Here is a 20948-nt window from a genome sequence, read left to right on the forward strand (position 1 = left end):
GCACTTCAGTGTTCCTGAAAATACTGCAGTAGTCCTGTATGTACTGAAAAAAGTCACATACGTCTGAAATGCTTCAGAAGTTCAAGGACAATTTCTATTTTAAATGTCTGAGGTATGTCTAAAATGGCAGAGCCCTCTGGGCTGTGCTTTCGACTATAAACTGATAAAAGTAGAAATTATTAAGCACAAAATGATATGGAAAAACTTACCAGCTCCCTGAAGAGAGAATTAACCTATACCAGCCTACGCTATGATTTCATATTACACTTTCTTAAAAAAAAAAAAAAACAGAAAAAAAGAACAAGTACGTATTTTTAAATCTAACTTGACCCATAATAGTTTTGCAGGTGTACATGAGTGATAGCTATTTGTTTGATCTCAGAGACATCTAAACCTCTGCCATTGCTGACAGTATATTATCTGTAAAAATAAAACTAACTGGAATAAAGTTAACTGCCTGCCTATGATGTGATTTCCCATATGGCAATAGATACATGCTGAAACAGTTGAACCAAAAATCCCCACTCCAACTGTTCCGTGAAGCACAGTTCCTGAGGAGCTGTCTGCCTGAATTAACACAGCTCCGTGTGCTTAGGGTAACACTGGAAATGTCTATGGCAAAAATAGGCATGGTGAGGGTGGAGATGGATGTGCTCCAGTAGATCACTCTGGACTAGTTTAAAAGATTACTGCCTCCAGATTTTCATTACCTTTCCTCAGCTGAAAGTTACAGCCTGTGCATCTGAAATTAAGTAAAAGGCAGCTTGAGTATTCCCAGCTTGGTTTTATGCCAAATAAAACAGAGCCACTGAAATTCCCTTCAGAAGTATTTACTGCTGGTTGACAGTAGGCATGTAGACAGTGGGAATGTCCAGTGAAGGGCACTAATATCCTGTGGACAAGCAGCATTGCTTCTGAAGCCACTGCAGTTACCTCAGAGACAGTGTGTCCATATCTGGAGGTACCAGCACAGGGAAGGAAAACTTCTGAAAGATATTGGCAACGTTGTCAAAATAAAAATACTGTTATTCCCAAGCGATGCTGTAATGTCCTGATTTAATCTGTGCAATTATGTTTCTGTCATTGGATAACCATCAGTATCATTTCAGCTAGGGCAACAAACATTTGATACACTGATCTGCCATATTCAGGCTGACTTCTGCTAGACGTGGCTCAGTGCTTCCCTGGTTCAGGAAAACACCCATAGCTGTCTGGGATGGGGCAACTTCCCTGAACCTGGCCAGTGAAGATGGCAGGGAAACTAATATTTTTTGGGGTGGTTGAGGGTACCTGTTATGATGGCAGGAATGCCCCAGCCAACGACATAGTAGAACCGCATGTGCCCGAAGTTGATGTTCCTCACTTCAGTCAGCATCCGGTAGATGTGGAGCTGCTCCACAAACATCCACGCGAAGGTGCTCATGTAGAAATAATGCAGGAGGATGGCAATCACAGTACACACAAACTGCAGAAGGGAAAGGGCAGGGAAATTAGAATTGCTCTTCTGAATCACAACTTGGTGAGTCACTCATTCCCCCCGCGTAGCTAATGGCAAGCGCAATAAGATTTTGGCAGAACAAATATACTGCCTTTAATTTTTTCAGAGTTTAAGAAGAGCTGCTCATACTGTGAGAGATTTTGATTTTTTAAAGTAAAGTGGATCACTAAGCTCTGTCAGGTTGAGAACAGCAAAATTTAAGGACCTGCTGAAACTGGAGACCAGGTCCACAGTGATACTTCAAGTAACAGCTACAGTGGGCACGCTGGTAGCTGAAGTCATCTTTATAATCAAATAGCCACCTTGAGGCACATGATCTACAGATACTTGCCCTTCTGTAATATCTGCTAGCCAATTTTTTCTCTCAACTTAACAGTTTGATGAGTGAAAACAAAAATGACCACAAGTATCCAACACCTGAATTGTAATCTTGCAATTAACCTTCTCTCAGAAGTCAAACAAAGGATTTTGCCAAGGATCTGTTGATAAGCTGAATTAAGAGAACTTTGGGCAACCATTTAGTTTTTGTTTGAAAATGTTTTACATTGTGTTTTGTAACCTTTTGTTTCTGTGCAGCACTGACCCTGTTTTCAGACTTTGGCAGGACTTTTTAGTGGTTTTTCATGGTGTAATGCTCAGAAATGTACATTTCCCTGTTTAATGTACATTTAACCTCTTTGCTGAGCAAAAGAATCATACAGACTGCCAACTTTCTGGATTCACTTACCACATCAGCGTTATTATAACATCATGTGTTATTGAAAATGTGGCTCACTAAATAAACAACTTTTCTTCCCTCTATGTAAGTAGTGCCTTTCTTGTTCCTATTCTCACATGCTTATGAGTAGAGTGCTGCCCTGAACATTACCTTTTCCAGGTAAGAAAAAAGAAAGAAAATAAATCACTTTCTATCAATAGTCCAGGGAAAGATTAAAACCTCACCCAGAAATGTGACTGTTAATTTACAGAAACCCATAAAAGCCAGGCTGGGTGCCAAGCAGCACAGCATTATTTGTGCTCCAGCATTCTTTACCTCTTTATGTTCATCAGTGCATGACTCGTTAGACAACTCTCATTCCATACAGACAGATGAATAATTGTCTCAAGCAGACATGGCTTACAGCCCTCCTAGCTTCTCAAATTGACTGGGTAGGCTGTAAGGAGCAGCTTTCTGCAGTATGAAATACACTCTGTAAATTAAAGATCGTTGTAAATGGTTTAAAGGTTTAGGGTGTTTCATTGAGTCCTGGTAACACTACAGGACATGATCACACCATGAGCCCCAAAGCATGAAAATGAGAAGGAGTAAAAGAGAACAATCTCACCAAGTACAACCATTAGGATTTGTGGTATTGATGTAATGAACTGTTTTACTACTTTTATAAACCCCTGCTTGGTGCTTCATGATACTATGAAAGGAATCTGGAAATGAGGAGCCATCATTTACTGCATAATTTTTGGTAAAATTCTGTAGGGATGTGGACTTGGCCCCCAACTCCTCAGTAGATATGTTGGAGAACTGAAAGAGTATAAACCCCTTGGTAGTGAAATGCAGTGAAAAATGAGTGGTGTGCTCAGCAAGGCATGGGAAAGGTCAAGTTACACAGAGTGCTGTGTATCAATTGGCAAGGTGAGCTCCTTTCAGTAAAGTTATTTTAGTATGCAAACATTTATATAATGAAACAAAGACAACACAAGTTCACACATGACATGAGACCATATCCCAGAGGGCAGGTCACTGCAGAAGATATCACCACAGCAGCAGAAAAAGGACCTGAGTTCCTGATAAAGGGGAATATTGGTATATGGAATTGGAAGTGATGCAACCAGCTGGAAAGCTTTATCCATCTTGGCATTCACAGTTTTTCAAAAGATGAAGTGGGAGAAGAAGCCCAGAAAAAAACCCTACAGACTAACCTGAATCTTAGAAACTGAATAATTTCAGCAGCTTAGTTTTATACAGTTTTCCACAAGAAATACTATTAAACAGAGGTTTCCTGGCAAGAAATTTTTATAAGACAGGTTTCTCTAATTTACTAGGAAAAGTTCTTGTCAGCACTCAGTTACTGGAAACTGAAATTAGTCAAGGTTAGACACTTTTAAAAATGCATGTTATAGCTCAAGTGGATATTAGAAGCCAGAGTGACAGTTTAGGATTAAGTTATAAATGAGGCTGCATGTTTAGGCACCACAGTGTCACTACCATGGTGATGATGATATTCATTGAATGTAGGCATATTGTCCTATTTCTGCTGCTTGGACAATGTGAAATCAGCATGATATTTTTATTGTTGTTGTTTTGATCGCAACACTGTACTTCCCTCTCAAAAATTAGATTGAAACATGTACAGTAATGGATTTCTAGAAGATAAATTTTCTTCACTGTGTTCAGAAAATCCCTAAAGTAACATTTTGAATATTTTTCCTATCTATTAAGGACATACATTTTACTGCATGTCATTCCCCCATCTGTGTCAGGCCTGTTTGGCACAGGTGCCTGTGCAGCCTGGCAGTGCTGGAGCCCTTGTCTGTCTCTTACCTGTCTGAAAGGCAGCCATGGCTTCTGGGATGGGTGCTACTAAGAAACAGCAGCAAGACTACGTATAATGCCACATGGTTAAGAGAGCAATGAGGTCTTAAGTACAGAACACACACTTCATGTGTGGTTTATATCTATCTCTTAGTCCATCCATTACTTGCATTTCTTGACATGCACAAGACTGGAGATCCTTGCACAAAGTTTTGTCAACAGGTATGATGGGCTGAAGCCAGCAACCACTGTGTCTGGAAGGCACAAAGCAAACTGACAGGTCTCCTGCTGAATCTTGGATGTAGCAAGCTGTCCCATGCCTGGCAAGTGGTTTCTCCAGAATGGCCAGTGGGTGTACAATGTGCTTATTAGCCCCTGACCAGCACCACATCACTGACAACCTGTGAGTCAACACCAGGAACCATTTGGGCTTGGGGGCCTATGTGCTGCAGGAGAAACTCAAGAGCCTCCTACTGAGGCTCAAGCAAGACAGAAAACACACTGATGGAAAGGAAGGAAGAAATCAGTATTTAAGATTCAGTTCCTGGGATAAACCTTCAAAAGGGCTGCTGTCATATATTCTCTGAAAATAAGATATAGTCCTATTGCCTGCCATTGCTATTAATGTTATCGACCACACATGAATCTGATGTTTTTTAAGTAAGTGGTGAAGCTAAAAAAAGGAGAAAGTGAAACAGATGGGAGAAGGTAAAAGCTGCAATATGAACCCCCTGATTTAAAGCTTGAGAACAAGTCTAGAAATGAACACAGAGTAAATCTTACCGGGTTTTCAGTCTGGTTGATTCCAATAAGAAAGACAAGCTCAGAAAAGAACAGGGCAGCCACCAGGTTTTTGTGGATACTGTGCAAGTTGGAACGCAGTGTGCGAATCAGGACCAGCAAAATGAAGGTGATCAGCAAAGCCGCCAGTGAGATGGATACAGTCGTGTAAGTGACGATCTTCAGAGGAAGCACCTCCCCATTCTGTAGAAAGACAGATTGACAGGAACTCTTAGGGTTTTCCCTTCCTTTTCCTCCAATAAAATCTACTACTCAGGATGACAATGTTTTCATTACCACTGAGCCAACATACAGATTTATTTAGGGACCAACAGGAGTGACTGATGCCACCTCTTTAGTTGCTAAACACGTTGAGTATGCTAAACATGAGTTGCTAAACATGCTCATGTTTAGTTGCTAAACATGAGCAGCACCAGAGGATGCACCAACTAGGTAAGAAGGTCCTTTCAGCAAGCCCAGTGGCAGGTGCTGCCAGGCATGGACAACACACTCCTAACACTGGGATTGATCTGTGACATTGCCCTGAGCCACACTCAGAGCTCAAGCTCTGAGCCAAAGCCCTTGAAAACCAGTCCCTAAAACTCATGAGCCTGACATCACCCACCTCTCGTTTGGAAATGTCCATCAGGACAGCGAAGCTGGTGATATGGTTGCACTGGCAAGCGACATGGCTGTGGTTTCTGGAAAACAGCTCACACCCTCGGGAGGACCAGGCCCCTGTCCCGCCAATCCTGTGGGGAAAAAGGCATTTCTGAGCTCCATCCTTCAATCTCCCCTTGCCTTCCACTGCCCTCTGTGGCAGCTTGTGCTGCACTACCAGAGAGGTCTGCAAGTACCAGCACAGAATTATCTACAGCCGTCACCTGCCTGAAAGAGTACCATCAAACTAAAAAGGGCTTCAGTTGAAGTAGTTTCTGACAAAACAGTTACCCAGATTTCATGGGTTTATAACAATCTGTTTTGACTTTAAAAAAAAATTAAAATTTGCTTTTGGGTCAGTGACCACACAACCAATATGGAAAGAGATTGCACTGAACAAAATCTCTGTAACCAAGGTAAATAATACCAGAACCATAGAGGGACACATGTTTTTGAGTGAAATATGTTTCAGCAATAATTAAACAGTTCCTCTGAACAGTACACAAGAAAAGGTTAAAACCTTTTGGAATAAATAATATTTCATACCAGTAGATCTCTTATATTAACAATAGGGGGGAACTGCTGCCTTTAAATTCTTCCTCGTGCAGTTATGGTGAACTCCAGTGACTTTAGAAATTATTTTGTATCAATATGAATTATTCTATTCTGAAGTTAATGAGTAATAAAAATAGTCTTGCAGTTACTGAAATATTTTTCAATTAGATATGACAAGACCTATTTTTCATTCAGCAATAAAATATTTGTTAAATTTTAATATCACTTCCTCTCAACAAGTACTTTTTTTCTAAAAGATCTTTCATTACATGCCACCTAAGAGCTGCTTTTCAATTGTGGCTGCAGGAAGATGTAACACAGATAACAATGCCACTGAAATTGCCAGCGAATAGCTAACAGATGAATCACTTTAGAGCTAATGAGTTATTCAAGCTCAAACAATATTTAAAAATTTATGAAAAAGGACTTGCCATTCCCTCACAATCAGCAGATTGACAGAGTGCATACAAGCAAAAACACTATTTCACATGTGGGCAAATGGAAGCGTTTATTACTGTGAAGATAAGAGATTTCTGTTGCATCCTCGATCCTTTAAATGTTATAATCTCCTGAAGCCTTTAACTAGGAGGCACACATTCCCTAGGTTACTTTGCTGTGGTAAAAAGCAACAGGATATTGCCTTTTAATGGATTTTTCCATAGATTTACTAGAATTTTTGGGTTTTTAGGGAACAAATAACAGCTATTCCCTTTCCCCTGGGCAGACCATGTCATCCTCTCACTGTGTACCTGGGTTTGTAGCTGGAAATTGCAATATATATGTAATAGTTACAGTTTTATCCATACTCTTGAAATATCTCCAACAGGACTGTGCTGTTTCCACAATGCAATAAAACCAACGAAACATCAGCATATACAGTTCCAGCTCATATAATTCTTTTCTCATTTTCAAGAAAAAGTTGTCTTTATCTTGAACTTTATCAAATACAAAAGACCTAAATGAACGATTTTCAGAACATTTAATCTTTTCCCAAACACTTCCCTCCTAGAGAGTTAAATACTCTCTCCTTATATTCTGCTTCTATATTACAATTGCTCTCCATAAACTGAAAAGGTCTTATATACCAAAAAAGGTGTTTCGACTCTCTCCAATTTTTCACTAAAACAAATGAAAGCAAATCCATAATAGTTGATGAAATTAAAATTAAGTTTTTTACCAGTGCAACTGCCTTTGAATTTAGATTTTATTCAAAAATTTGTGATTCAGAAATTCATAATCTTTACTCCTTATTTTATCTGCAAAACCTCAGGCCTCATTTCTACCAAAATAAAGATTTGGTTTTGTAATTTTTTGCACTGGCCCTGACTGAGGCACCAAGGGTAGGTGCCTGTTTGATCTACTCTGTCCATAGTCACTGGGGTGTAACAGAAGATTCAGCCCATGGAAGAGCTGAATCATCTCCTGAAAATCCTGACTGAAAGAATTCAGACAAGACATGAATTCAGACACTGGAGTTGGACTATTCCTGTCCAGACATACATCTGTGGGCAAATAGCATGGACAAATACAAGGAAATTGTGGGATTTATTGTTTCTGGGTGAAAATGAATCCTGCAGAAAGACATGACAGCACTGTGTTCCTTAGAAACCGCATGGCTAATCCTTTGTTTGATGAGTTATGATAATTTTCATTTTTCTCAGGTTGGTGGGAAATGACTACTTGGCTCTATTCCACCAAAAATCAGTTGTCAGTTGAACAGACAGACCAAGACAGGGTTTCCTCCAGAATTATCTTCCCAGGCAAAAGTTTTCTGCTACTCAGACAATTGTCACTCACAGCCCTAAAGCAAGCAGGGGACATACATGATGGAGTGATTCCAGAAGACACAGACAGGCTTTGTTCTCTCCTCTGTTTCCAGCATGGCATACTCCACTATGATAGGCTTTTCCACCAAGTTGGGAGGAAATTCCCCATCACTGTGAATGGCTGTGCTCACTACAGGTGTGTTGATGATAGGGCGATTTGGCAATCTGCATGAGGAGAAAAATGGCACAGTGATCTATACATCAAAATGCAATGCTACGTTCTGCAAAGAGAAGATCTCCAGTTGCTTCTGACCAAAGGTGAGGCAGGTGTACCAACAGCCTTCCATACAGATGTGTTTCAAAAACCTGCCGGCACTTCTGGCATAGTTATTCTCCCAGAGTGTGCCAGAGGAGGACATGAGACATGAGGAGGACATGAGACATCAGCAGCACTGATGACATTTGGCTGGTATAAAAGCAGTTCTGTCTCCCCCACGCATTCATAGAATAGAAAAAGGGATCTGAACAATTCACAAACAGGTCAGACATTTACCTCAAGCTCCTCCTGTCAGGATCATAGTTTTCAGGCAGGAGTTGTCCCAGGGATCGGTATATAATGACCATGGCAACAGTATGATGTGTCTCAATGTCTGGGTGTCTCTTCTTTCTCTTTGCAAAAGCACTCTCAGGGCTGAACATACCATCGTTCAATTTAGAGGATGTTTTCTGATTTGAAGGTTTCATTGTAGGCACTGCTATGGAATCAACACAAACATTAAATTCTTTGCACACAGCTTCAGAGCTACCATTTAAATTAGTAATTTTGCTTTGCCAAGATACTACAATAATATTAGAGTTATTACAACTCCAGGCTTAGAGCACTCAGCATGCTCCTAATGTTATATTTGATATTTTTAATAAAATTTCAGCGCAAAATCATAGTTGAACAGTAAAAAGCCATTTAGTCTAGCTATAAAATAAGCAATTTCTAAGCTAAACGGTCCATAAGTATATAAGTATCCCATGCATAACTTCAGAGAACATTAAAACATTATGCATGCTGTTAAATTGCATGTATGTTTATATATGGCAAAACTAGTATTAATGAACACACCAACTACTCACATAAGATTTCTCCCTGCTAATTCTGTCACTTAATGAGCTTTCTGTTTTGGAAGATTCTCTTAAAATTCTCATTCCCTTTTGTCTTACAGAAAAGATACAAATCACAGAAGCAGATACTCTGTTTCTAAGCAAAAAGTTATAAAGCTGTACTAATTTATTATGTATTATTTTCAGAAGAGTTACTATTTCTCCATTCAGAGGACATTCAACAATGGTACATGTATTGAACCCACTCTCCCTTTGCCCAAAAGGGAGAGTTACCCACTCTCCCTTTGCCCAAAAAAACATGTGGTGCTTTGCAGCAATCTTGGGATACTTCCGAGACACTGGGAAGCAGGTACTCCCCCATGTATTCTCCCTTATCACCCAGCTCAAGACTTTTTCATTGCTGCCTACTTCTGATAACACCTCTCTGTGCTCCCAGATTTGGATTCTCTGCCTCTCACGCCACCTCCCTCCATCTCTGCAGGGACTGGAGGAAGGTGGTTGTGGGACTGCAGGCGCTGGGCAGCCATCCCATCCTATCCTGGTGGGAACAGAGGCAGAGCATTTCTCCCGCTTTGACAGGGCTTTGAGGGGCTGCAGGCCAGACCTGACAGACAGGTACAGCCAGTCCCACAGCCCCCCATGCTTCCATCACTGCCGGCAGGCAAAATGCCTCAGAAGTATGCACAGCTGCTCCATCCCTAAATAATATTCACTTGTGCAGACAATTGCCCTGCTCTCACCCTAGTACCACTCTGCTCCCTCAGGATCCATCACGCTCCCTGGCAGCTGGCCATAATTGTTCACCAAACAGCAGCAGAAGGGTTTTACCTTTCCTTTCTGAAGGTCTGAATAGAGTATCAGGGAAGACAACAGATGACTCCAGATCTTTTGGGTAATCTTCTTTAATCTCATGAAATCGTGGTATTCTAGCTCCCGTGAAATTAGACTTGTCAAAGATGTCAACAGCAATAACTGGAGGGGATAAAAGTTTCCCATCACCACAGTGAAACATTATTGAAAGGTTAAAATGACTGCACAATGCAGATAAAAAATTTATATCCCAAAACAGAAAGTAAAATTTAATTTCGTTCCGTTAACACCTTATATTACAACTAAAGTTTATGTGTCAGCATTATGTTACATTTATCAAATTATATATTTATTGTTCAGTGGAAAGGAATTCACAAGACAGTATCTCATACTGTGAAAACATACTGAAAACACTGGAAATAAAGAACCATAAAATCATTTAGGTTGGAGAAGATCTCCAAGATCAAGTGGAACTGTTAACTCAGCACCACCAAATCCAGCACTAAACCATGCCCCAGGGGCCACATCTACAGGTCTTAGATGGTGACTTCCCTGGGCCACCTGTTTCAACGCCTGGGAATTGTTTCAGTGAAGAAACTTTTGCTAATACCCATCTGAAGGTAGATCACTTTGCTGGTGCTTCTCCAGCAGCAGCTGACTGGGGTTTCAGAGAAGTTTTTCCCTGGCTGCTGCTCAGTGAATGCTCCTGCTTCACAGAGATTCTCCATGTGCTGCTGGCTTGCTCCAGTGTGTGCTGCATGTTCCAGTTTTAGACTTGCTTTTTAATGGGAAGACTAAATCTACTGCTTCGAAAACATAGTTCTACATCTGTTGGATTGTGAAGTCAGCTGACTGAAGAAAATAACATGCATTTTATCTGGGACTACTCCTTAGTCCTCCATTGGCAGTTTTTCCCTGGCTTACCTCATCATCTCTGCCTGTTTAACTGCCCAAATACTTAAAAGCTGTTGGATTAACTGTCTCATTTAAGACAAGTCACTGAGTGCCAATTTACATGTCCTGGGGGTAACCCTATACCAAAAGGTGTGATCCTCTGCAAATTTCTGTGTGAAGAAATATCCATGTTAAGATCCACAAATTCCAACTCCTTTCCTAGTTTCTAACTAACTCTCAGATGAGCCATTAGGAAACTCTATTAACACCATGTTCACCTGGAAAAACTGTTCAAAAGAAAACAGAACTTTTTCAGGCCAGACTTGCCTCATCCCTCTCAAGCTCACACCTCTTTACACAGGAAGAACTGGTTGAAAAAAAATAATGATTTACAATCTGCAAGAAATTCTGGGTTTGTTTTCATCTCAGTTCAGTTGGGTTAAAATCCTATTTTTTTCTGAGTATGAAGATAAAGGTATTTTGATTCTCACAGTTCTGAATCATAAAAAAGTATTTCAATTTTGGTTTATTAAAGAAAAATCAAAGTGTTTCAGTTTGGCTTAGTTCAACAATGCCTTGCTGATGAAGGATGCTACAGCCTTTGTAACTTGACTGCCTTGTGCCTTTGATTTTCTGCCCCCATGATTGTGGACACAAAACATTATTGGGACAAGGTTTGTAGCCAATTCAAAGTCCTACTATAACAGCAGGTGTAGTTGGGAAAATAAGACCAACATTTGGCACATAAGTCTTCTTCATATCTGAAATAAAAGCAACAGCTTGGAAAGCTAAACACAAGTTCAGGCTGATATAGTTTAGAGGACTTCTGAAAGAAAAACCAAATAGCAATGCTGCTTGTGAGGGACTTCTGAAGGACAGCTGGCTCCATCTCACCTCACAGAGCAGGACTATCACCAACACCCCCTCAGCTCAGACTGTTTGTAGCTGGGAAGAAAATTAAATAGAGAGAGCAGGGGAGAAAATGGGGAAATAAACTGACCAGACTGTGGTTTCTGTGCTTCACCTGCATATGCACTGCAGGGATGTCTATAAAATACATCAGGGTCCAAAGTGCAGGAGCTACTATTTGTATGTCAGAGGAGAAATTTCCTGTGATAGGTGGGGAAGGAGTCTTGGTATGCCTGATGTTTCCTTCTCAGTTTAGACTCATTCTGGATATTTTAGATCCCATGGATTTTGTTCTGATTATGGGTTTTGAAAGACTGGAAAGGCATTTGCAGGACTGGTGATTCTGTGAAAACACCTTTCAGCACAAGAATCTCTACAGATGTTAGTTTTCTGGATAGGTTACAAGTTAGGAAAGCATGTGAAAATCAGAGATATAATCACAGAATCATCTAAGTTGGAAAAGACCTATAAGATCATTGAGTCCAACCTTTGATAGATATTACCCTGTCAACTAGACTACTGCACTAAATGCCACATCCAGCTGTTTCTTGAACATCTCCCTCCAGAGCTGGGAATTCCACCACTTCCCTGGGCAGTCCATACCTATGCAAGTAAGATTAATAATATGCAATAAAATCAATAGTAGGGTTTCTTTTTTATGTACTGTAGTAATTGTTCAGGCGGTGTTGGTGTGATTCTTCCAAAAATGAGATCTACTACATTCAACTATATTAGCTGTTCTCAAAAGCCATTACCTTTATTTACAAACTTAGTCCTTCCTACTATCTCTACATTGTCATGACTGCAACAAAAAGCCACATGGAGCAGTGGCATGGTCCAGAGGTAAAACAGATCAGACATCTCCCAGGAGGGTCCCATGGCAACTGAAAGATATGAATCAAGGCTTGATGGCTTTGAAACTAATGCAATGATTTTTCTCAGTGGGTACTATTAACAAAATAACTAGCATCTCTGTCCATCACATTTTTAAGAGTCAAAAAAAGGCTGTTTTCAACCTAGATACTCACTCATGTTAGTGGCAACAATGACAAAAGGTCTCAAGTAGGTTTTTTTCATGTTCTGGGCCACATTGTTGAAATATTCCTCATAGTGCCTGAGCAGGTGAGCGGTTCCACCCTCTGTTCGCTGAATTTGCTCCCAGTGCTCCTTGTTGCTGGGGTCCAGTAAAGCACTACCCACTTTGATAATATTCTGAGAAATAAAGGACAAGCCTAAATTATGAAGCAAACACAGAGCTGGGTTTCAAGTGAGAAGTATTGAAAATTATTGGCCTGACTGCCTCAGGTGAGTGTATAATGAAATACTTAATGCAGCACGTTCTACTGCAGCCATATAAAAATATACACCTCTCACCCAGAGGTCATGTAAAGCAAATCCCTCCAAACTTTTTACAAGTAAAGTAAGCCAAAATTGGAGGCTGTAAGAGAATTGCCTACTTTCTTCCTCCTAATGACAAGAAATTGAGCAAGAAGATGAAGGAGGAAAACCTATTCATGTTTTCTTTGTTTCTGAGAAAAGCACAGCTCTTAGCAGGTACACTGAAGAACGTCCCCACATAAATCAAAATAATGATTTTTTGTTGAAAAACAAAAGAAAGCCATGGATAGAAATATCACTTCCTCTTTAATTTTTTCTTTTACTTTGTTTCCTAGATAATGAAGACAACTTATACAGTGAAGAAAGCTAAGAGTGAATATTAACTTGCATAGACAAACTTGAAAATACATAAGAAAACTTAAATCATGTCATTGTCTCTCCATTTTTACATTGCTTACAAATGCTTTCTATATATTAAAAAGGCATTTCTTTCTGAGGACCTGACTCTTCTGCCCTTTCTTACAAAAATATGCAAAGGGACCCTCAGGCTGAATGGAAGGAGACTGACCCCAAAAGAGTGTGCTAAATGGCTTAAATGAGAAAGATACTAAAAACTTTTTAATCTTGGTGTACATATGAATTATGTTGTTGTAACAAAGCCTAATTCCTAACTCTGTAAAATTGGCATAAATGGCAGTAGGAATTAATCACCACAAACTCTAAAATAGCCAAGACAAATATTTAGGCTTCATTTAGAAGGAGCTTATCTGTATCCTGTCTTTACTGTTTGAGGCTGCAAGCACGTATCTGAGCTAAAAGAGACTCCCAATATGACCAGTTTTACCTAGGGTGAAAAGCACAACATGGATCCCAGGAATGCAGGAGACACATACTGTACTTGGTACCAGGTCTCCTTCCATGTTTGTGAACATTATTTATGGGTTTTTATTATCTATTTTTCAGGCTTCTATGTGGGATTATTAAAAAAAAAAAAATTCCTTCTCCCCTTATGCTTCCTCAACATAGGATGTTACCTCCTTTTATTCATGAGCTGTACTCATTGGTTTTCAAATTCCTGACCTATCCTAGAATATTTAGGGAGGTCTTGAAAATATCATCTGTATGAATTTCAGTGTCAAGTACAGAGAACAATAAATTAAAGCATATGTTTCCAAAGCAATTTTTTGTTGCTTATTGTTCATATTTCTACTTAACAAAACATGCTAGAAATGAAGATCCTTTTCAAGATCTGAATGGCCAGCTTCACAGCCCACAGGAAAGAAAAAACTGAATCTCCTAAAATTTGGTGCATCTAAAACATAAAATATTTAAAAATTTCTCCACTCTCTGCTTATTATACAGCCCAAGACACTAAGGAATTTTCTAAGCCGCATTTCTTCCTGCTCTTAACTTTCCAGTGACATCCTCTCCTGGTGCAACTTGGCTTTGCCAGGCTCTCCAATTTCACCCCAGGTCTGCCTGACCTTTCTGGTCCTCCTGGAGTAGTGTGAGCAGTGACCTGGGTATAGCACACCTTCTCAGGGAGCCAAACAGATCCTGGGCCAGCAGAGAGGCCAGTCCTGACCCATAGAGTCATTCCACATGCTGGTGCCCAAGCTCTGGGCTCTGCTAGCACAGAACCAAGCAGATGTTTTAGCTTGGTCTCTGTTGTGCCATGGCCAGGATCTTGGAAATAGTATGGGCAAGAGTGGAGAAGAGCACCCTCCTGTACACATGGGATTGAGGAAAGCTCTACAAGTCCGACATGGGTCATCTAGCCTTCACATTATCAGATCACAGAATAGTCTCAATTGCCTCCAAATCTCACATTTTTCCACCACAACTACATATTTTACCAGACAGGAAGGATGCTACAGCTTGTTCTCTAGCCCTGGCCAGGTCTTTTGTACTAACTGAGACTTTCATGAATGCTCTGAGTAGCAGAAGCTCTCTGGCACACATTTTAGTATGTGTCTTGAAATACCAATATGATATGGAATGTCTTTCAATGTACCAACTGGTGACTCACGTGTTCTCAAACTGAACTGAAGGAAACCTTCAGAGTCAGTAACTGGCTCGGACTTAATTCACTGCACATTTAAATGAGCATGATCACACTAGGCACATTTTACAACAAAAATAAATATAGTACACAAAACTATTTTAGCCAAGAAAAACACATTAATGTGATGATTTCTTTTTGTATGGGGAATATTGCTTTTGGCTGTTACCATGATGATATTTTTTAGAAAAGCACATTCTATTATATTTGTATTACACATACACATGCATGCATAGACACATGCATAACCAACTTTCCATTCTAATCTGAGAAGAAAGGCTTATTTGTGGAACAGATTAGGCAATTACACAATATTGGCTTCACTTTGGTCAAAGACAAATTTAATTACCCACTGCCACCTAATTTTCAAGGGACACTGTAAGGGCTCAGCACCCTATACAGTATTTCTCTTACCTCATTGAATTCCACATCCCTTGTGGCTGCCAAGTCAAACCCTTGCTGCTGGCTCTCATACTGGAGGACCCGGATCATTATCTGGTAAGCTGTCCTCACGTCGTTGCCATACAAGTTGTGTGTATATTGGGTGGCATTCTGTAGTGCTCTCACGATCCGTATGGTTTTATCTCCATCCAGCTTGGTCTCATTGTGGTGTAACTTCTCATTCTGAATCAGATAAAAAGGAAGAAAAATTACAATTATATATACATATATATATATATATATATATATATATATATAATTCTAGTTACAAAGACAATTATAATTTAGGGATTTTTGGCAAAAAGAAGTTATGTAGTCAAAATTTTTTTTTGTCTTGAGATAGAGTTGGCAACAAAACTCAATGGCAAATGTAACTGAGAGCCAGAAAAGCACCGAGGTCCTGATGGAAAATGAGGCTGTTCAAGGACGCAGTTAAAAGATTGAGTGCAGGGATATCAAACTGGAGTCCAAACTGGTCATTTACAAAACAAAGGGAAAACTGAGAAAACCCAGCTTACCATGATTTTTAGATCCACAAAAGTGTTGGTGGTGCAGTTGAAAAGCTCAGGAGGCAGCCAACCCTTCTCAATGTTACAATGGCGAACTGCATTTCCTGAAGAAAACAAAACATCAATGGCAAAAAATATTCTGAATTGTGCAGGGTAAATATTCATAGATTTCAACTACCCTAGACTTTCAGATTTCCTACAATTTTAAGTTGCTCAAAGCTACACATGTATTTCAATTTACAAACAGGGGATTCCTGCGAGAGGAAAGTTAAAGACTACTAATCTTCAGGAATTGCTGTTGCCAGGATTTGGAGAAAAGTCAGGTAAACTCCAAGCTCTGCCCAACTGCTCTCAGCCTCACTGCCTGATTGTTCTGAAATGAATTAATTAATTTCTTTATACCATAAAAGAGAAAGACTCTGCACTTCCTAAGTATTCCTGAAAACCAACCTCTGCAGAGGTTTCTGTGCAATAGCCTATATAGGAAGACCTCCTGGAAAAATGCTGTATTCACATCAACACATGCCCACACATCTGCATTACTGCATGTGCTAAACACTTCAGCCAACATGCATAATTGCCTTTTTGCCACTTGTAAATGGGCTGTGAGCAGCTTACTGTTTAATTTAGCCTATTATATTTTGTACTAGTTGGCAAATAATTTTAAAATGCAATTCTTGGCTGAGGATCCTTCACCATTAATTGCAAGTAATCTAATTCAAAATTTGCATTTGTGCTAGTAGATTTGCACATAACATACTGCATATGTCTAAGCCATTTAGTTACCAATATCTAAATAAGAACTATAATTAATTTTACTGTATCTAATTATATTATTTCTCTTCCACAGATTAGGTGAATACAATTAAGCCTCAGGTTCTTAGTCTGAATATTCATTATTAGAAGGCTTACTTCTTAGAATAATTTGTAAAATTTACTTAGAATGTGCAATTACTATAAGCAACATTGCCTAGAAGAGATGCTTGGGTGAACCACTTCAAGAATAGTGCAGAAAACTAATTTTAATTCAGCTTTATATTGCTTAATCATGAAAATATTCTTTACCTAAAAAAAAAAAAAAAAAAAAAAAAAAAGAAAATCTATCTCCTAAAATCTTTAGAACAGGAGCTAGGTTGACCACAAATCTTCTACACACCTATAAGCAGTGGCCTCCCCCTAGAAATATTTGGGGCAGTAACATAATTATTTATAACTCCCTGAGCCAAAGGAGCACTCACAGCAGAGAGTTACCAGGTCCAAAACCAAGACAGAGCTTTCATTTCCCACAGAACAGCCTTTGGAAAAGATTGAGAACTCTATTTTCAAAAATCTAATGCATATTTCCAGAGACATATATGAAAAAACAGATCGTCATTTGCCTGTTGTACAATACAACACAGCTCATCTGCTTTATAAAAGGTGTTTTTCAGCTGTTTCACTTATGTAAAATATATTGTGTGGAAAAATGCAAGTTTTGTTGCAACTCTTAGCTTTAGGAGGCTGTAGGACCCTAGTAAAGCAATCATCAGGAATATAATTCTTCTAATTTTATATTTGCCCAGAGGAACTATATGGCTAAAAAACACTTAGAAGTCACTGAAAATGTCACGTGTAAGAATTGCCTAATAAATAGAAAATACAAGACTGGGCTCTGCTTTTTAGAAAATAGAGAATTTCTGTGCTTTGTAGATGTTTATCTGCTGTACTGTTGCATGTATTCATTGCTAGTATTCAAAATGTACTTTAACAGCTCTTTGATTTCAGTTAGCTATACTTTTCTGTTCATTATATGATAAGCTATGCTGCAGTTTCTAGACCAAATTAATTAATGCTATTCCCTATGTACACTTTTGTTTTTTTAAAGAGGCATGCAGATAAAGTAGGTTATTATTTACCCAGGGAACTTACCCACTGAGCCCTTAGGACAAGGCACAGCAGCTGGCTGGCCAAACTTGGTCTGTGGCCACCAAATACCAGCCTCGAAAGCCTTGGGACAGCCATTATAAATTACTGAAAACAGAAAAAGAAATGATGCAATTTTTCTGACAAGATAAAAATCACAACAGTGAGACACTTGAACCTGCCTGAAGGACCTTCCTGTAATTACAAAGCCCTGTCAGGATACCTGTCCTCTGCAGTACCTTCCAAGCTGGAACCCAGGAGTTCCTTATCCAACAGATTGGACAGACAGGAGAGCTCAGGATGATTACGGGGCTTTGGATTTTGGCTCTGCCTATCTCTGCTTGCTCCTTTATTGTGGGAAAACATTTCTCCTTCATTTCACCCACACAGTGTGGCAAGATGTCTGCTGCAGCAGCTTTGTGCTGATCACAGGAGGACAGTGGGTGGGTGGGTGGGTGAGAGGAAAGACAGGATGGGGAAGAAAGCCAGAGTGCACAAGGTGCATGGCACGATGCCTCTGTGGACAAAAGGTGTGAGGGCTCTCAGCTGCCTCATCCGCTGCAGCTCAGCAATGCAACACTGCACTGGCAGATGAACTCGGGCTTAAAGAAAAGCTGGCCTTAGTCTTTTACTCCCCCTACTCCACCTCAGCTGGCTATATTTCCATATGAGAAAAATTAAAGAGATAAGAGCTTTTTTTCAGCTTCCTCAGCTCCTGTGAGGCTTTGTGGCGTGTATCTGGAGGAGGGGTGTATGTTTAGGCTGGTGCAGGCCCCATTGCCCCACTGCTGGGCTCGCAGCGCCGCAGGACGCTGCAGCTGCCCCGCAGTGTCCCCGTCCAGCGGCTGCGATCCCGCACTGCGGCGCGGCTGGGCGCAGGTACCTTCGCAGCCCCTCACGGTGACCTCTGCAAAGGGGTTGTCGCAGCGGTTGCACTGCCGCCCGATGACGCCGGGCTTGCAAGGACACTGCCCCGTCTCCATGTCGCAGGCGCGCGTGTGGGAGCCAGATGGGAAGCAGTCGCAGGGGTAGCAGGTGTCACTGCTTTGGGGCCTGTAGTAATTAGCCTAGAAAAACCAAAATGATAGACAGGAGGTATGTGACTTCCAAACTGCTCACATTTCTGAAACCTGCTCTCGCAGCACGTACATCATAAAAGGGCTCATTTTGCAGAGCACAGATAAAAATTACATTAAATCATCAGAGACCCAGGGCTTGTGTTGCCATTTGCAGCAGAGCCACAGGGCCCACATTACTTCTCAGGCACTTGTTGCAAATGCCCACCAAACATATTCTTGGAGGATTTATGGTTTTCTCAGCTTTGCAATTCTGCTCTTGTATGGCATGAATGAGCCACTAAGGAAACTTCCCGCACTGTGCATTTGTGTTTCATGTAGAGGCACTAAGGAAACTTCCCGCACTGTGCATTTGTGTTTCATGTAGAGGCACTAAGGAAACTTCCTGCACTGTGCATTTGTGTTTCACATAGAGGGTGGAGAGCATGCAATGATACCATACTCAAATTGCCTCTGTACACGCTTTTGATCTGAGGCCTTAGGATTGCACAAGAGCGTGGAGCTGGCACCCCACTGACTCCATTTAACACAACAGTTGCTGTGTGTCCTGCTGGCATTTTGGAAAGGAGCAGGGGGCCAGAGTCACAGCCGCCCGTCTGCACAAGCCCAGCTCCTCTGATGTCATTCAAGCCAGTTTAAAACCTATTGTGAGAAGTCCTTTGTAAAACCTTCATGACTAGGTGCCTCCCCTCCCGTGTCCCCCATCTGTCCCTGCCTGTCCACAGAAAACTCAGGGATGGCAGTGAGGAAAGCATTTAGCCCTGCAGCTCTCTCCAGCTGCCGGGTCTTTTGCTGGCCATAGCACAGGGGAGAGCTTCAGCCAGCTGGCCAAGCTGTTTCATGGCTATTACTCACTTGTGATGCACAAAGCCCCACTGACACTCCTCTGCACCCTGGTCTGATCTCTCCTGATAAACCAGGCTGCACTTCAGAGATCAGAGCCAGGCTTTCATCCTCTCGGTTCAGTTTTCCAAACACAAATAAGATAAGAATTGTACAGTATGATTTGGAGAAGGGTGGTGCCAACAAAATGTTTTGGATAATGATTAACTCCACTATGCATATACATATACATATGATACAAAGCACAGCTGTGTGTACTTTGTATCAGATACTCACTTGTAATTATTAGTGGTACAGTTTCTTTTTAAACTAAAGAAATTTTGACTTAAGACTGGGTTCTTTTGCTTACCTTGCAATGGCATTCTCCATTGGTCTTATTGCAATCAGAATCAAACCCTTTACTAGTCTCACAATTACATGGGCCACAGATGGGATTTCCCCACCAACCTCTGGGACAAGGCAGGTCGATCCTATTAAAGAAAACCAAATTGAAAGAAAGTTATTTTAAGCTCCCTCTTAAAAAGTGTGGAAAAAAGTTTTTGGCCAAATATATGCACTCAACTGCATCATCTTACAGACAGTAATGTATCTCAAACAACAGTAATATATAAAAAAATATATAAATATAAACACATGATATATAAATATAAAATATATATTTATAATATATATTTTATATAAATACAAATACACTATAATGTGGGAAAATTTAGACTATCAATGCTATGAAAACCTAGAGGGAATGTTTCTGTAAGTATTTTTAAGTGCAGATGGCTCTGAGCCTGTGCCCTGATTTATCTATCACCACAAACTGCCTTGGGGTATAGCTCCCCAGCACTTTATATCCCACTCCTCATCCCCATCCTGCCCCAGGCAGCAGGGCTTCTTGTCCAGCCCACAGGGACACCAGCCCATGTACAAAGCTGTCTGCAAGCTCATCCTATAAAGAAAAACCACTACTTTCAGCCAACCTGGCTTTTTTGGACTGTTCACTACAAGGTCTGAAAAGCCCTGGTCTGCCACAGGAGAGGCAGAGGACATATGGCTGGGGACAAGGAAGAGGGGAAGTTGGCAGCTTTGATCTGGACTATGGATCAAAGACTATGATTCAGACTGAGTGCAGCAGCACTGGAAGCTAAGCAGCAAGCCAAAGGCCACCCCTGCTGAAGGAAAACCCCCATTCTCACTGGCACTATTTAATCTGGGTGAGCCTCTGAGCAGTTTATCCCACAGATGCCCCAACACTAGTTCCAGCAAGGAGA

At 40.6% G+C, this 20948-nt stretch overlaps 1 protein-coding gene across 1 annotated transcript in view; it reads right to left on the reverse strand.

Moving 5' to 3' along the window:
* The window catches only part of CELSR1 (cadherin EGF LAG seven-pass G-type receptor 1), a 163294-nt gene that overhangs the window by 16507 nt on the left and 125839 nt on the right, over positions 1 to 20948 (reverse strand). The window contains exons 14-25 of the mRNA XM_031507931.2: positions 20036 to 20156; positions 18651 to 18834; positions 17774 to 17875; positions 15875 to 15969; positions 15330 to 15539; positions 12544 to 12727; positions 9731 to 9874; positions 8343 to 8544; positions 7847 to 8014; positions 5434 to 5560; positions 4812 to 5012; positions 1291 to 1465 (exon numbers count right to left, since the gene is read on the reverse strand). Coding sequence (XP_031363791.2) covers positions 1291 to 1465; positions 4812 to 5012; positions 5434 to 5560; positions 7847 to 8014; positions 8343 to 8544; positions 9731 to 9874; positions 12544 to 12727; positions 15330 to 15539; positions 15875 to 15969; positions 17774 to 17875; positions 18651 to 18834; positions 20036 to 20156 — 1913 coding nt within the window. The remainder of the gene's footprint in view (positions 1 to 1290; positions 1466 to 4811; positions 5013 to 5433; positions 5561 to 7846; positions 8015 to 8342; positions 8545 to 9730; positions 9875 to 12543; positions 12728 to 15329; positions 15540 to 15874; positions 15970 to 17773; positions 17876 to 18650; positions 18835 to 20035; positions 20157 to 20948) is intronic.

Source organism: Lonchura striata, chromosome 5 (assembly GCF_046129695.1).
Source record: "Lonchura striata isolate bLonStr1 chromosome 5, bLonStr1.mat, whole genome shotgun sequence".
Lineage (NCBI taxonomy): Eukaryota > Metazoa > Chordata > Aves > Passeriformes > Estrildidae > Lonchura > Lonchura striata.